This window comes from Acomys russatus, chromosome 25 (assembly GCF_903995435.1).
Source record: "Acomys russatus chromosome 25, mAcoRus1.1, whole genome shotgun sequence".
Taxonomy (NCBI): domain Eukaryota; kingdom Metazoa; phylum Chordata; class Mammalia; order Rodentia; family Muridae; genus Acomys; species Acomys russatus.
Window position 1 is genome coordinate 3,439,317 of NC_067161.1, and position 18,138 is coordinate 3,457,454.

Here is an 18,138-nt window from a genome sequence, read left to right on the forward strand (position 1 = left end):
TGAGTTCAATTCCCAGCAACCACATGGTGGCTCACAACCATCTATAATGTGATCTGATGCCCTCTTCTGGCCTGCAGAGGTACAGACAGGCAGAGCACTGTATACATAATAAATAAATCAATCTTTTTTTAAAAAATTGAATTTACAAGCTAGCAGTCTGATTTAGTGGGCAGAGCACTTACTGTGTAAGCCTGACAGTGTGAGTTTGATTCTAGAGCTCACAGTGGAAGGAGAGAACAGATTCACAAAGTTGTCTCCGGCTTCCATGCGAATGCCTGCACTCATGCACAGTGGTTGTGTGCAACCGCAGTAAAATGCTTTTTTTTTTTTTTTTTTAGTTAGAAAAACCCAGGCCTTTATTATTCATAGCCAACTCTTGTTTTTTGTTTTTCTTTCTTATTTTCTTTGCTACATAAGCTTAAGAGCTGTAGGAACTCTCTGACTTACATACAATTTTTGAAAAATGTCAAGCAAAAATTGAGACATACGTGAAAAGGGTCTGTGATAAAGCAGAGGGCCATGTTCCTCCTTCCTAGCTGCTTATTTTTTGTTCGGTTTATAAGTTGGTATCACCTATACTTATCCCAGATTGCATTATTTTCTACTAAGCATGCAATTTTTCTATTTATCTGCTTTTGAGACTGGGTTTCATGTAGTCCAGGGTGCTTTAAGACTCCTGACTCTGCTGCCTTCACCCCTCAGGTGCTAGGATTACAGATATATATAACCACATCCGTTTTTTTTTTTTTTTTTTAAACCCACTGGATTATGAGTATGTGTATATGTGTGCATCTGTGTGGATGTGTGCACATGAGTGCAAGTGCCATAGAACACCCTGGAACCTGAGTCTCAGGAGGGTCTGAGCCACCCAACATGGATGCTAGGAAACCAACATGAGTCCTTCAGGACCAGTATCCACACGTAACTGCTGAGCTTTGTATGTGAGACAGATTCTCACTTTAACCCAGGCTAGCCTGGAGCTTCCTGTCCTGCTTTAGCTGAATGAGTGCTGGATCATTAGTGTGTGCCATCATGCCCAGCTTAGCATGCATTTCAATGGTGGGAAAATAATTCCACCAATGAGCAACCTTTAGAATCTCTTCAGAAGACAGCGCTTTTCTCCACAGGACCCTCTCCACCCCTCTGCGTGGTTGTGTGCTTGTCATTTAGACTTCGTCTTCAGAGGTGATTACCACCTCATCAGAAACTGCCATGTCCAGTATTATATCTCTGTACTGAGTTCTCCCACAACAATGGTCTTTTGTGTAGCTTTTATTGCTAATTGTTTATATACATGTTTCTTTGTCATCTTCCTCCTCTAGGAAGAAAGGTCCTTGGCAGCAGCCTCTGCCTGTGTCTGAATCACAAGAGCAGTTGTTCAGGCAGTTTTCTGAATAGTTGTGTAAGGGATTGCACTTTTCAGGTTAGGAAAGTGTCTTCCACAGGCAGACCACAACAGGGAAATGTTTCAATAAGTAAGTTTGTTCCTTTGACGTCTTTTTTTTTTTTTCTTCCTGTTTTGGTGTTTCATTATGGCCCCTAATATCTAGCATAATTATTTTGAGATTCATTCAACTTATAATATGTATTAGTAGGTTCTTGCTTGCTGTTTTAAAAAGATTTATTTATATTTTATGTGTATGAGTGTTTTGCCCATATGTATAAAGTGCACTGTGTGTGCATGGTATTGAGGCCAGAAATGGGCATTGGGTTCCCTGGAACTATTGTCACAAATGGTTGTAAGCCAGCATGTGGGTACTGGGAAGTGAACCTGGGTCCTTTGCAAGAACAGCAAGTGCTCTTCACCACTAAGCCATCTCTCCAACCCCTACTTGGACATCTTTTATTTATCTGGGGAATGTATGGTTGCCAGAGAACAACTTGCCACAAGTTGGTTTTCTCTTACCGTATAAGTCTCTGAAATGAACCCAAGTCTTTAGCCTGGATGGGAAGTGCCTTTCCTGCTGAGCCATCTTGCTGGCCCTTATCCTGTATGTTTTTCTCAGTCTTTAGTAGTATCTAATTGTACGAATATTCACATGAGGTGTCATGCCAGCCATTGTGCTTTTAACTGACATTTATGTGTTCAGTTTTTTGAGGTATCCTTACGTGGCTCAGGCTAGTGCTTCCTGAGTGCTGGCTTCTATGGTTTCATGTTTTAAAAAGTATCTTTTTTAGGTGATGCATAAGTGAGGTTTATTTTGTACTGGCAGTTACTTCTTAGTTAAGTGGCTTAATCTTTTAAAATTGTAGTTATTGATGCTGTTGAGTATTCTTGCTACTTGTTTTCATTTGTACCTGATGGGACAGTTGTGGCCTCTCTAACTGTGGGAGACCATTCCAGTTAAGGCTCTTGCTTTATTCTTCATTTTTATTACCATATGGAGAAGTCTGTGTTATTGGTGCTTTTCCCTGAATGCTCTGGATAGATATAGGTCAATCCCTCTTAATAAATTATATTTTCTAAAAGTTGGGTCTACTATAAGTGTCTATTATAGGCACTGCACTCATGGTTGGTCTATAGGGTTTCCTCATACTTGTGAGCTTTGGAGGAGGTAGTAGCAATGCATAGAGAGCAGTGGCTTTTGTGGAGAGTCAGGCTGCAAGGAGGTGATGCTGGAATTCTGGGTTGTGGGCGGTGAGACCATGGATCATGCCATTTCACTGCACAGCTGCAAGGACCATACCCAACATCTGTATTGCCTTAGCCTGGTATTACCTTAGCACAGTGTATTACTTTTTGTTTCAGCACAGTGACTTGTGAGTTCTTATTTTCTTACTCAGAAGAGGCCTTAACAAAGGCTTCTCTCTCCCCTTACAAACCTGTAATGGAAGAGGAAAGTAAGCCGAGAAATTTTGTTTGTGTTTATTCTTTTTTAGTCGAGCAAAAGATGTGATAATACCAGCAAAGCCGCCTGTCAGCTTTTTCTCCTCGAGGTCTCCGGTCCTTGACCTCTTCCAGGGACAGCTGGACTATGCTGAGCATGTTCGCCGGGATTCCGAGGTGGTGTTGCTCTTCTTCTATGCCCCATGGTGTGGCCAGTCCATCGCTGCCAGGGCAGAGATTGAGCAGGCAGCCAGCCGCCTTTCAGATCAGGTAATGTGCACTTTCCACCTAAGCAGTGACTTTCAAATTTGTGTCTCAGGGAGGACGGCCCCTCAGAGAAATTGTGCCAGATTGGCCGTGATGTCCAGGTGTTCAGGTGTTCAGGACCATGTCAGGCGCAAAGCCTATGAAGAAGCAGGAAGGGCCCTGTCAGGATGGTCAAGTGGCAAGAGTGGGAAGAAGCTCACCCACAGTACCAGGCTCTGTGTCACTGCCCTGCTGGTGGTAGAGCCCAGGAATCCCAGCTCTCTCATGACCAGCTGATGTGCTTATTATGTGTTGTAAGCGGCACACAGGCCACGGTGCAGATATGGAGGTTAGAGGACGACTTGCAGAAGTCAGTTCTCTCCTCTGCTTTGTAGCCAACTATGTTAATATTTATACAGGAGAAATTTGTGAATAAAAAGACTAAAGGTTGCTAGGTGTGGTGATGTAGTACACTTTGAGTCCCTGCACTCGAGGCTGATGCAGGCCAGCATGGTCTACGGAGTGAATTCTAGGACAGCAGGGGCTACAGTGACAGATGTGGAAGTGATAAGTTGATGGCTCAGATCCCACAGGGATATTACAACTGGCTGTCCACAATAGGAAGCAGTTCCTGGGAAAGTCCCAAACTAGATCGATTTCTACCTCAGTTTACACAGTAGTCTTAGTCCTGAGAAATTCCACGAACGAAGCGGCCATACCTTGGATTCACACGTAACATGGACTTAGATTCTGGCTTTGGATGGTAACAAACTAGACTTCTTCCAGCATCAGTACTAGGCAGGCATTTCTAACTACTGTGGCATGACAGGGTGACTCTGGCCTATGCAGAGCAGTATTGAGCATTGCAGGACCTCTCAGAACATTGCTCTCCATGCATAGTAGCTCTGCTTAACCATTGTAGCAAGCAAAAAGCACTCCACAGATTCCCAGGGGCCCATGGTGTTGTAGAATCGTGATTTGAGCTAGCGTGAATGTTGAGCCCTGAGCTGCAGAATTCATTCAGAACTCTAGTTGTTTTTCCTAGAAACAAGAAATACTACAAATTGTGGTTAGGTGTCCTGTCTAGTACCACATAGTCTTTTTAACTATTTTATACCTGTAAGTATACCAGGTACATTCCTTACGCTGCTCATATTTCCAGAAAGGAACCTCAGCACTCGGAGGTAGTGACAGGAGGGTCTGGAGTTCAGTGGCTACCTCTTCTACATGCCTTTTGATACCCTGTCTCAAAAGAAAGACTGTGTGTGTGAATTATGTGTATACATACACACATATATACACCCACATATATGGATATACAGCTGACAAGCTGGCTTAATGAGTAAAGGCATTTGTGTCAAGCCTGATGATCTGAAAATTGAAAATTATATCATATCATATATCAACTTTTCAGGAAGGACGCAAATTCTAAGGGAGCCCTAGGCAAGTATATATATATATAAAAGCACGAAAGAAAGCACCACTTTCCCAATTACTTTCCAGATCTCTGAATCTGGAGAACAAACTGTCTCCCATGTAGGGTAACGTAGTGTTAGTTTGTGGCTAGTTTAAGCAGTGTATCCTGAGTGGTAACAACAGTACTCCTGTGTGCTAAGGACCGTGCTCATCTTCACAACAGCTCTCCAAGCTGGTGTTTATAGCCTTGGCTTGTGAAGGCTTTGCAGTCTGCTGAAGTCCCACAGTGACCCAACCTGTCCTTTTCAGTTCCTTCTAAATTGAAAACTTACAGTTCTCTGTGCATGGTAGGGAAAAGAGTGAATTTATTTTTAGAAACAGGCAGAAATCATTTGAGCCATATTGCTTAGTCAAATTAGCAAGATGGTAGATTGTGCCCTATTTTTAAGTAAGGAAAATGAGACTTTAACCATGGGTAAAGATTGTTGCTTTTTCTCACTTAGAAATGGACTCTAAGGGGCCAGAGAGATAACCACTGACTACGGTGGTTATGGGAGCTTGTTGTTCTTCCAGAGGACCTGAGTTTGGTTCCCAAGACCCACATCAGCAGGTCACAAACTGCTTATATTGACCTCCAGGAAAATGCACCTCACATTAACATACACTTACACAGACATAAATTAAAATAAAGAAAAAAGGACCCTAAAAACTCTGAAGAGTCTACACTATGTTTGAGCATGTGTGCTATACTTGAAGATAAAAAGTAATTGAAGGTGTCTTTGCATTTGGTGACTTCATATTGCTTTCTTCATAACTTCTTAAGTTTTTTAAAAAATTTATTTTTATTTTATGTGCATGCATGTTTTCCCTGCACCACATGAGTGCTCAGTGCTCACAAAAGCCATAGGGCATTAGATCTCCTGGAATGGAAGTTGAGAGTGGTTGTAAGCTGCCATATGGGTTCCAGAAACCAAAGCAGGTCCTCTGGAAGAACAGTTAACTGCAGTGTCATATCTCTCTCTCTCTCTCTCTCTCTCTCTCTCTCTCTATATATATATATATATATATATATATATATATATATATATACATATATATATACATACATATATATATATATTCTTTTTTTTTTTTTTTTTTTGAGACAGGGTTTCTCTGTGTAGCCTGGCCTGGCCTGGACTCACTTTGTAGACCAGGTTGGCCTTGAACTCACAGCTGTCCCCCGTCTCTGCCTCCCAAGTGCTGGGATTAAAAGCGTGCGCAGTGTTATCTCTTCAGATCTCTACCACCTTCCTCCCCCCCCCCCCCCCCCAAGACAGGGTTTCTCTGTAGCCCTGGCTGTCCTGGAACTCGTTCTGTAGACCAGGTTGACTTTGAATTCAAGCCTCTGGCTCTGCTGGGATTAAAAGTCTTGCACCGTCACACCTGACCCAACATTTTGTGTTTATGGTGTGTAAATATGTGCTATAGCACACACAGAGGCCAGAGGACAGCGTTTGGGAGTTTGTTCATTCCTATTGTGGCATACAGGTATGGGACTCAGATCCTTCGGCTTGGGGAACACTTTTGCCCACTGAATCATCTCACTGACCCTGAATAGCTCATGAAAAACTTGACACATACAAAAGTGTCACCTGCCTTACACAACAATGAAGTCTGTGAACGCTGTCTTGACTGTTTTGTTATATGATGCAGCCCTCTGTAGTCAGGAGGTTCTCCTCGACGCAGTTCTGCTGCTGAGCTCAGGTCAGTGGAGACATTTGGTTGTGACTCTTGAGAGGGGATAATGGTGTCATGTGGGCAGGGGCAGGAGAGCTGGAAGACACTGCTGTATCCTGCAGCCAGTTCTAGGCTCTCTTATTCACAGACCAGACAGTCCTGATCCTTCAAGGTGCCCGTGTGCCAGTGTGGAGACACTGTTCTGTCCTTTTATTAATCTGTCTTAGTTTCAGTATATTTCAAAGTAAAGTGCAGATAAGGACACTTTTCCCTAAATACTTAAACATCTACTTGTAAATCTATATTTAACCATGGTTTGTTTCACTGTTTAGTACTACCTTCAAGAACATGGCCTAAAAATTATCTTTTTTATTTTTTAAAATAGTCATAGTGTGGGGTAAAGGCATTTCCCACCAAGCCTAAGCACCTGAGTTCAATCCCCAGGACCCACACAATGGAAGGACAGTTATCCTCTGACCTCTATAAGCATGCTGTGGGGTGTGTGTGTGTGTGTGTGTGTCTGTCTGTCTGTCTGTCTGTCTGTCTGTCTGTCTCAACCCAAGGTCTTTCAAATGTTAGGCAAGCACCCCAACACTGAACAACATCCCTAGCTCCCACCTAAAATATTCCCTTCAGCTGGGCATGGCGGTATATGCCTTTAATCCTAGCACTCTGGAGGCTGAGGCAGGAAGAGTTCAAGACCAGCTCAGTCTCCATAGTAAGCTCCAGGACAGCCAGGTAAGATCCTGCCTCAATCAATCAATCAATACTAAAATTAAATTAAAATCAAATCCCTTCAAAGTATTACTCATTCATTTTAACATTAAAAACAAGTAATTTTCCTCTTGTGACAAACTCAGAGTCATAGCTAAACTATGGAGAAGGGTCTGTCTTTCTATGAAGTGTATGTATTTATGTGTGAGACAGAATCTCACTGTAGCCCTGGCTGGTTGGAACTTGCTATGTATACCTGGCTTGTTTCATACTCAATGATCTGCCTCCTTCTGCCTCACAAATACTGGAATTAAAAGCACACCCAGTTATTTTTCATTAAAAAAAGAAAGGATTTATGATTACTTTCTATGTATATGGCTGTTTTACCTGTGTATATGCCTGGTGCCCTAGGAGAGAGAGCACTGGATCACTGGGAAGTGGATCTACTAGAATCATAGTTGTGAGCCACCATGCGGGTGCTGGGAATCAAATCCATGTCCTCTGGAAGAGCCAGTGCTCTTCTGAGTCATCTCTCCATTCCTTGTTTTTTTATTTTTTGAGGTACGCTCTCATTCTGTAGACGAGGCTAGCCTGTATGTAACTCATGGCGGTCCACCTACTTCAACTCCCTCACCCTCACACCCCACCCCACCCCTGCCCCTTATTCCCATGATTTACAAGTGTGAACTACAACTTGGGTCTATCTTTTACTTTAGTGGTGAATGTCACCTTAGAAAGCTTAAAACAGGGCTGTTTTTTTGTTTCTCTTAGTACTTTCTGTTCCAACAGAGGGGAACGAGTTCCGTTTGTACAGTTGGTAAGTTTTGGTAACTGTTGAGTTGCTATTCATAGTCATGTGAAACCTTCTTTGCCTCTGCAGGTGTTGTTTGTGGCAATAAACTGTTGGTGGAATCAGGGAAAATGCAGAAAACAGAAGCATTTCTTCTATTTTCCTGTAATACATCTGTATCATCGGAGGTAAGGACTGGCAATGGTGTTTCCAGTCCCACTATGTCATCAGTTTCTCAGTGAGCCTTTCTTCTCCATGCAGAATTATTAGTCAGTGTGGAGAATTGAGGACAGTACAGATAGGCAGAGGTGAACATAAAGAAATGTAAAGGGACTGATGGCTACCTTAGCCATGTGCAGCCAGGGTGCTGTGACTGTTCTTTTCTGGCAATGTGTATGTCTGCCCTCTAGTAGCAAACTAGAGATGGGATTAGGAGGTAATGTTATTTCTTAAAGTGTTCTTTCTTACTCTTGCGAGCACCAGTGTGTGTTACAGCATTGTTTTTAAAAGTATGAGTCACTCCATTGTATGACTGTACATTTTAGCTACTGAAAACTGTAATGCAATGCAGAAGTACACCCTGTCCCTCAGCCCGTTAACCTGGTATGGTAGCATGCTTGAGGTGATAACTTTTACCAGGCGTGGTGCACATGCCTATAATATAAGCTACTTGGGAGGCTGAGGCAGGAGAGTTATTTGAGGCTAGCCTGGACAACTTAGTCTCAATCAGCTATCCAAATACCTGGGAATATTAATTCAGTAGTAAAATGATTTCCTAAAATGGGTGAGATCCTAGGAGGAGTGGATGTAGTACCATTTCTTTCTTTAGGAAGAAAATTACTAGTGGTCATAATTTTATGTCTATAGTTCTGAGGTGACAGAGGATGGAACCTTCATATTTCATGGTTTTTTGTTTTTGTTTGTTTTTGGTTTTTTTTTTTTTTTTTCAGTTGCATTCATTTTACTGAAAATGACAAGCTACCTATGGTTTTTATTTTAAACTATCTTGTTTTTCTTGTGGTGTTTTAATTTTTATTTTTAGGGGTATGTGTGTGTGTGTGTGTGTGTGTGTGTGTGTGTTGGTGTGAGTGCAGGTGTTCACTAGAAGAGAGAGTCAGAACCCCTGAAGCTGGAGTGATAGATGGTTGTTGAGCTACCAGATGGGTGCTGGGAAACAAACTCTGGTCCTTTACAAGAGTGGTCACACCCTCTTTTGTTCTGTTTTTTCAAGACAGGGCTTCTTTGTGTAACAGCCTTGGCTGTCCTGGACTCGATTTGTAGACCAAGCTGGCCTTGAACTCACAGAGATCTGCCTGCCTCTGCCTCCCGAGTGCTGGGATTAAAGGTGTGCACCATCATGCCTGGCTCCATTACATCCTCTTAACTGCAGAGCCATCTCTTTTAGGCCCAAAATTTAGAGTGTGTGTGTGTGTGTCTGTCTGTCTGTCTGTCTGTCTGTCTGTCTGTCTATCTGTGCACATGCTTAATACATGTATATGCATACAGGAGCTCAAGGAGATCAAAAGGAAAACATCTGATCTCTTGGAACTGTAGTTGCAGTATTTCTGAGCTGCCATGTTAGTGTTGGGAATCATATCCAGAGCCTCTGTAAGAGTAGACAGTGTTCTTAACCGTTAAACCATCTCTCCAGCCCGCTCACTCACTCACTCATTTATTCATTTCGTTCATCCATCCATTCATCCATCCATCCATCCATCCATCCATTTGTGAGGTATGGACTGGACCTCACTATTTATTTGTTGGTTTACTTGTGGGGTAGTGACAGAATCTCACTATGTAGTTCTGACTGGCTTGGAACTCACCATGTAGGCTAGGGTTGCCTGGAACTCAGAGGCCTGCCTCTGCCTCCCTAGCGCTGAGGTTAAAGGCATATGCCACCATACCTTGCTTTGTTGGATAAGCGTCTCATCTGTAGCTTAGGCTGGCCCTATGGTCACACTATACAACCCAGGCTGGCTTACAACTTAGTGGTGTTGCCTTAACCTTTCAGAAGTGCTGGAAAAAATATACATCTGCCAACCACATTCGGCTTTACAATATCCACTTTTGCTACATAGATATTAATGTTTGGTTTTGTAGATGTGCTGAGACCCTACTGTGAATGTTAAGTGATGTTTGAAAAATCTGACTTTGGGCTATTTATTTATTTATTTATTTAGAGACAGGGTCTCACTAGCCCTGGCTGTCCTGGAACTCTATCTGTAGACCAGCCTGGCCTTAGACTTACAGCTTGGCCTGCTTCTTTCTCCCGTTTGCTGGATGTGCCACCAAATCCAGTTATTTATTTTAATTTTTGAGATCATCTTATTCTATATCGCAGGCTAGCCTTGAACTGATGATCTTCCAGCCTCAGCCTCCTAGGGCAGCAGATGGCAGTTAGGCCTCATTCATTTTAGGCTTCATACAGCTCACAGTCTATGAAAGGTCACATGAGTGAGAGCTTTAGTTTTAGGGTTTCCTTTGCCTTTCTCATCCTCCTCCTGGGTCTCGTTCGTAGGGATTCACAGCAGTCATCAGCAAACTGTTAGTTACAGAGTCTCTAGCCCTTTCCTTCCCCGTTCTACACCTCTAACATAAACTGTTGTGTGACCCATAGTGCTTTCCTGAGCAGTTGATATTCTTTAGCTAGACAACCTTTTCTACCCTCAGATTTTCCACTGTATATGAAATGCTTGTGGAAGCTGTTTAAATTGGTTTCACATCACCCACTCTGCTTCTTGTCTTGTGGGTTCTTCCTCTGCTTTGAAGGCTCAAGTGCATGGATTTTAAATATAAAGTGCACACCTACAGACCATCTCAGGCTTAATGGTTTTTTTTTTTTTTAAAGATTTATTTACTTATTTATTTATTATGTAAACAGTGCTCTGCCTGCGTGTACACCTGCAGTCCAGAAGAAAGCTTCACAGTACATTATAGATGGTTGTGAGCCACCATGTGGTTGCTGGTAATTGAACTCAGGACCTTTGGAAGTGCTCTTAACCTCTGAGCCATCTCTACAGCCTTGGTTTTGTTTTTTGTTTGTTTGGGGTTTTTTTTTGTTTGTTTGTTTTGTTTTTGCAATAGGGTTTCTCTGTGTATTCTTGGCTGTCCTGGACTCACTTTGTAGACCAAGCTGTCCTTGAACTCATATTGATCCACCTGCCTCTGCCTCCCAAGTGCTGGGATTAAAGGAATTAAAGGCCTGTGCCACCATGCCCGGCGGTTTTTGTTTTTTTGTAGAGGTCAGCAGAAAGAAAGGACTATGCTGAAGGGGGTGGTGCACTTACCCTATTAAGACCCTGTGTTACTCTTTGGCTTTGGAAAAAGGACACAGATGCCCAGTAGGGAGGTTAAAATCTTGCAGGCTGCCAGAGATGTGACATTAAAATGAGCATTCCCTTGCATTGCAATGAAGGTCATCTTGAGATGCATGGGAATACATATCTGCCTTTTGTGTCCTCAGCTTCTGTAGACTTTAGAATCAAACATTCCAAGCCAGCTGTTTTGCTGCGTGCCTTTAAACTCAGAACTATGAAGGCTGAAGCAGGGGAATTGCTGTGAGTCTGAAGCTAGCCTGAGCTACTGTCTGAGGGTTTGGTTTCTATATTATGAACACAGCAGCTCTTATAAAGGAAAACATTTTACTGGGGCTGGCTCACAGTTTCAGAGCTTTAGTCCATTGTCGTGATGGGAGGCATGGCGGTGTGCAGGAAGAGAACTGGCCTGAGCTTCTGAGACTTCAAAGCCCACACCCTAGTCACTCACCTCCTCCAACAAAGCCACGCCTCCTAACAGTGCCATTCCCTATTGGCCCATGGGGGCTGTTTTCTTTTAAACTACCACAGCCACTATATGATACCTGCCCCAGGACTCTGTTTTCTGTATAAGGGCTTTGACATGCCCACCCTTCATCTTAGCCTGCTGCTTTACTTGGCTAAGTCAGTTCAGATGCCTTTTTGTTCATTTTGTCACTTAGTATCCAGTTGGTACAACAGTGCTGAAGCACAGAAACTCCCCAAAGATATCTTTCCATGTTCTGAGTCTGTAGGTCTCAGTTTTAAACATGTGTGTACACACATGATTGGTTCCATCAGCTGAATGCTCCTGGGCACTCCTGGCAATCACAAGCTTTTCCTGCTTCCAGCGCTCACAAGCATGCCAGCTGGGTCTCACAGCTCAGCAGACACTGCTGTTGTCCTTTGTTGCTGCTGTTGCTCTCATTTGCTGTAATGCTTTATCTTGTAGCTACTTAAACTGATGGCTTTCTGCTTTGTGGAACAGTTCACCCCAAAGTTGATGAAATAGAGTTTGGAACGTGGAAATGGGTTCTCATACCCTGTTAGTGCTCTAGACCAGCTCATCCCACACTGATGGTTTACTAGGAAGACTCACCAAAGCCTGAGGCCTTGAATAGATGAGATTTCTGAGTGGATTGGCCTTTTTGCTGGACAAAATATGTTATCAGATGCTTTCCTGATTTTTTATTTCTCATTCATTTATTCATTCATTCATAGTATGTTTGTTTGAGACAGGTTCTAATGTAGCCCAGGCTGGCCTCAAATTTGATATAGATACAGATATAACTATATCTAAGGATCACCTTGATTCTTCCAATTCCTGAGGGATTAAAGGTGTGCACTATCAAATCTGGCCTTATTTTTTTTTCCCCTTTAAATTAAAGTTTGTTGGCAATTAGTAGGTTTGGTGATGATGGTAGTAATTAAAATTTTTTCTAATTAAATTTTTTTCTATGTAACCCTGGTTGGCCTGGAACTCACTGTGTTGATCAGGCTGACCTCAAACTATCCTACCTGCCTATGCTTCCCAAGTGCTGGAATTAAAGGTGTGCTCCAGTGTGCGCCCCCATGCCCAGACTCTTGAGTTAGTGGAGTTCTTACCCCTATCTGCCAGCTATGCTTGTAGAATGTTGTGCTTACTTTTTTCCATGCTTCTATTCTTTTGGTGTCATATTCTATAGTGCACACTGAAGAATTTCTCATGTTTTTTGGGGGTTTTTTGTTTTGTTTTTTGTTTTTTGGGTTTTCGAGACAGGGTTTCTCTGTGTAGCCTTGGCTGTCCTGGACTTGCTTTGTAGACCAGGCTGGCCTTGAACTCACAGCGATCCACCTGCCTCTGCCTCCCAAGTGCTGAGATTAAAGATGTAGGCCACCATGCCTGGCTATCTCATGCTTTTATAACTATGTTACACCATGGTGTGTAGTAATTCTTTCCTGAGCTCTGTATTCCTGCTGTTAACAGTAACCTTAATGTCAGTGTCTGTAGAGAAAAGAATGGTTACAGAATTGCTAAGTTTCACATACCCCTGCCTCCTATCAATCAGTAACATTTGTGTATATTGTAGGCCATTGAGAGAGACTAGAGAGACTTTCGATGAGTCTGGGAGGATATTGAGGCAGCCAGGTGAAAATCGGAGTAGGTCATGAGGATCTCTAAATGGTGGTGTCACTCTGTTTGATAGCTGGATCAGAGTCCTGTGCATTCCAGAGCATAGCCATAAGGGACAAGACTTCAACTTTGCCATTTTGTTCCTGTTGTAGTAATACTTTTAACAGATGTCAGGTTTGCTTTGTGATCCTTTGTGTAAATGCCTTTGGGAATATTAATAATTTTTAGTAGGCAAAAGATCAACTGCCCAATGTTTCTTATTTCACAGTTTCAATGTTATAGTAAAGATCCTAGAATTCTTTATTATGTGGTTAGTTTCTAAGGCCCCCTTTTTTTTTTTTTTAGTAGAAATAGTATGGGAGCTAATTTTTCTTTTGGAGAATAGAATGAATTTAATTTACAGTGGACTAAGATTGATCGCATAGTTGTGCTTGTATCTTCCCCACCTAAAACACTGATCCTCGGTTCACCTCCTGAGCAAAGCAGGTTGCTTCCCTCTGGACCAGCTGCTAAAACAGTAAAGATCTTTTCATAGTGTGGTGTTGCTATCTTTTGTTACACATTACAGGTTTAATGCATGATGTATTGTTTTTAATTAATTAATTTATTATTATTACTACTCTTTTCGGTACTAGTTTTGGACCAATCGAATACAAAGGCCCCATGCGTGCTGTTTACATTGAGAGGTTTGTTCGCCGGGTGATGAAACCACTTCTCTACATCCCATCTCAATCAGAATTGCTAGATTTTCTCTCCAGCTACGAGGTACTTACCTTTCTTATCTCCTGTTCCAGAGGCCTTTTAAAGTGTGGACTAGATTGTTTGTATTAAGTGGGGTGTTTTTTTTGTTTTGTTTTGTTTTGTTTTTTAGTTTATTTTGTTTTGTTTTGGTATATAAGACTTGTAATTAATTGTACAAGATAGTAGGTTTCATTATTACATTTTCATACTTTTAAAAAAGCATCCTGGATTTTAGCAATTTAAAAAATCACATTGGTGCTGGAGAGCTGGCTTAGGGGTTTAGAGCATGTACTGTCCTTTCAAAGACCCAAGTTTCATCCCCACACCCACATCAGGTGGCTTGAACCTGACCCAGCTTCAGGTCCAGGGGATTCCATGCTTTTGGTCTCCTCAGGCAGCTGTACTCACACGCTCATACCCCCCATCCCACAATGACAAAATAATGAAAAAAATCACACCATAGAGAAGCCCAGCTGAGTGCTCCTTGAGATGCTGACTGTGTGGGCAGCTGGCCAGGTGAGCACTAAGAGACTAGAGTACTTGGGGATTCTTGTTCCTGTTTTGTTTGGCATGTTAAACACAGTTGACTAGAATATGGAAATAACTCAAAGTTGCTATGCAGCTACTCATTTCTAAGAATACTTTTTGACCCTATAATATTGTACAATGAGGCAACCGGGTATTCTTTTAAGTTTTAGTTTAGCTTTAAAAAACAAACAAACGGGGCTGGAGAGATGGCTCAGTGATTAAGAGCACCACCTGCTCTTCCAAAGGTCCTGAGTTCAATTTCCAGCAACCACATGGTGGCTCACAACCATCTGTAATGTGATGTGATGCCCTCTTCTGGCCTGCAGGTGGACATGCAGGCAGGAATACTGTATACATAATAATACATAAATAAAAATTAAAAAACAAAACAAACAAACAGCTGGACGTGGTGGCTCATGCCTTTAATCCAAGCACTTTTGTAGGTGGAGGCAGGCAGATCTCTCTGAGTTCCAGGGCAGCCTGGTCCTGAACAGTCAGGGCTGCACAGAGAAACCCTGTATCAAGAAAAGAAAACAACAACAAACTAAAAGAAAAAAAATCTATAACAAACAATAAAACTGCAAATATGGGGCTAGAGATATGGCTCAGTGGTTAAGAGCACTTGTGCCTCGGGAGGCAGAGGCAGGAGGATCGCTGTGAGTTCGAGGCCAGCCTGGTCTACAAAGTGAGTCCAGGACAACCAAGGCTACACAGAGAAACCCTGTCTAAAAAAAAAAAAAGGTTTATTTTTGTGTGTATGAGTGTTTTGTCTGCTTGTGTATGTGTATGTACCTAGTGCCCACAGGAGACCAAAAATGCTGTTGGATACCCTGAGACTGGAATCATAGATAGTTGTTATCTGCCATATGGTGCTGGGACCCAGTGTTCTTAACCATGGTTGTTCTGTATTTCCTGCTGCTAAGTACATGCTTCTCTCACTGGACGGTCCAAGCCGTCGGAGCCAGCTTCCAGGCAGGAACGGATGGAACCTCGGGATCCCAGATTCTATACGTCCTTCATGAATGGCTAGAGCACACAAAGCCAGGTCTCTGTGCAAGACTCCCTATCTCACTGAGTTTTTCCACTAGCTCTTTTTGATGAGATTGCCTGTACCAGATGGCAGCAGAAATGGGAGTTCCAAAGACAGTTGTGATACTAAAGTGTTACAACCTTTTGGTTAAGCCGAGGCTATAAGAGCAGAGGGTGCAGGCAGAAGCCTGTGCTTGGTCGGCTCACAGCTGGAATGCAGGTCCTGTGGCTGCTCCATTGTGGTCAGTGGCTGTGTGGGCTTCATTGGTAACTGAAGAAGCTGTGGCAGCTTGGCCAGCAGCCAAGCACCAGGGTCCAGCAGCTTCAGGGAGGAGGGGGCCCTTCTTTTCCTAGCCTCAGACAGTCATGGTGGAGGAATGGAGTGAGAGAGTGAGGATTTATTTCATGAATCATTATAACATTATAAACCTTGGGCAGTGGGAGGGTTTTCGGGGTGAATGTGTTTGATTTGCTGGGGCTAGGGGTGCCAGGGTACTTCATTTACATGCGGCAGCACAGTCCTATTATAAGAAGGGGAATGAAGTACTTAATTATCCTATGGGGGCGGGGAAGAACTCCAGGTATGGTTAGAAGTATGGGAAAAGGTCATTGGTTGGAAGCTAAGGTACCAAGACATCTCATTAGCATGGGGAGGGTGTAATTTCCAGGAATCCCCAGGTACACACTGAACAGGTTTCTAATCGGGAAAGGGTTGGGCCTGTAATTTCCCTGAGGGCTGTGAGACTCCTTTAGAAGATCTGGGCTTTCCCCAGACCAGGCAAAGAGGTGGCAACCCAATTGAGGAAGGGAGTCCATCATTTTAGCACCGAGCTCATTTTTCCAGTATTGCCAGACTTTGACCTTAACAGCAGGTTCCAACAACACTGAGCTATACCTCTCTAGCCCCTAAAATAAATCTTTACTAATTAAAAAAAAACAGCAAATATATTCCTTTCTGTTTTATTAACCAATTTTTTGGCTTTTGTTTTTTCTAGGTAAGGGTTTCTCTGTGTAGCCCTGGCTGTCCTAGAACTCTGTAGTCAAAGTCTTTTTTAACAGAAAATATTTTTATTTACTAGCATAGTTTTTTTTCTGTGGCCCCATTGCCAGCTTCAGTGCCTCTTAAATTATTGTTATAAGAACCTTGGGTTGTATTCAGGAGGCAGAAGCAGAGGCAACTCACAGATCTCTGAGTTCGAGCCCAGACTAGTCTACAAAGTGGGTTCCAGGTGAGCTAGAACTATACAGTGACACCCTGTCTCAAAAAATAAACATACAAACAAACAAAAAGAAAAATAACCTTGGACTTGGCATGGTGGTGCACACTTTCAATCCTAGCACTTGTGAGACAGAGGCAAGCAGATCTCTGAGTTTGAGTCCAACCTGCTCTATATAGTGACTTTAAGCCACCAAAGCATACATATCTTAAAAACAGAAACACAAAATCCAAAAACCCTAAACCTTTGATTTATATAACTTTTTTTTTTTTTTTTTTTTTTTTTTTTTTTTTGGTTTTTCGAGACAGGGTTTCTCTGTGTAGCCTTGGCTATCCTGGAACTCACTCTATAGACCAGGTCTCCTTGAGTGCTGGAATTACAGGCACGGATCACCACTTCCGTCTATTTAAATAATTTTTAATTCTTTTCTTTCTTCTTTTTTTTTTTTTTTTTTTTTTTTTTATTTTTTGGAGACAGGGTTTCTCTGTGTAGCCTTGGCTGTCCTGGACTCCCTTTGTAGACCAGGTTGTCCTTGAACTCATAAAGATCCACCTGCCTCTGCCTCCCGAATGCTGGGATTAAAGGCATGCACCACTATGCCTGGCCCTATTTTCTTTTCTTTTGAGACAGGGTCTTTCTGCATAGCCCTGGCTAACCTGGAACGCACAATGTCCACCAGGCTGGTCTGGAACTCACAGATACCTATCGGCCTTTGCCTCCAGAGCACTGGAATTAAAAGTGCATCACCCAATGCAGGTTAAAATAGTTTTTAGAAATATATTTTCGTTGTGTGTGTTTGTGTGAGTCTGTGTGTGTGTTACTTGTTTGTGAGTACCTTTGGAGGCCAGAAGAGCACATTGGATTCTCTGGGACTAGAGCCAGATGTGCTGAGACCAGTCCCTGATCTTTTGCAAGAGTAGCAAGTGCTCTTAACTTCTGAGCCCTGCTGAGCCATCTTCTCTCCAGTGCCTAGATTCTCTTTTTTGAGACAGGATGTCCTATATCCCAGCCTGATCTTGAGCTGCCAGTTCCTTTTCCTCACCTCCCAAGTTGTTTTGGGACTTGAGATGGGGCAGTGTTCTTGTTTTGGTTTTGAAGTAGTCTGGGTAGTAGGGTTAGTAGTTAGTCCTGCTGTCCTAGTAACTGCCAAGCAGCCCAAGCTGGCCTCAGGCGCGCAGCACTCTTCTGCCTCAGCAGGTAGCACCTGAGTCACCTGAGCTGGTTCTCCAAAATACTGAAAAACCTGATGTCAGGCTTGAATCAAAGAGTACCTCTGCTACTCTCTAACCTTGTGGCCTTGGTCTGATGCTTTACTCTCGCTAAGCCTTTATTTTCTCAGTTATAAACAGAAATAATCTAGATAAGACAAATGTCTAGGATGAGAGTGGGGTGTGGGTCAGTACTCAAAAGGGCAGAGGCAGGGTGATCTACACAGTGAGACTGTCTCAAAAAACAGATAAACAAATACAAATTAAGAAAAAAAATCTTTGGGATGTTGTCCCAAT

General features: G+C 42.6%; 1 protein-coding gene across 1 annotated transcript in view; it reads left to right on the forward strand.

Moving 5' to 3' along the window:
* Positions 1-18,138, forward strand: part of Txndc11 (thioredoxin domain containing 11) — a 63,298-nt gene that overhangs the window by 2,356 nt on the left and 42,804 nt on the right. The window contains exons 2-4 of the mRNA XM_051167348.1: positions 2,881-3,097; positions 7,803-7,900; positions 13,754-13,883. Coding sequence (XP_051023305.1) covers positions 2,881-3,097; positions 7,803-7,900; positions 13,754-13,883 — 445 coding nt within the window. The remainder of the gene's footprint in view (positions 1-2,880; positions 3,098-7,802; positions 7,901-13,753; positions 13,884-18,138) is intronic.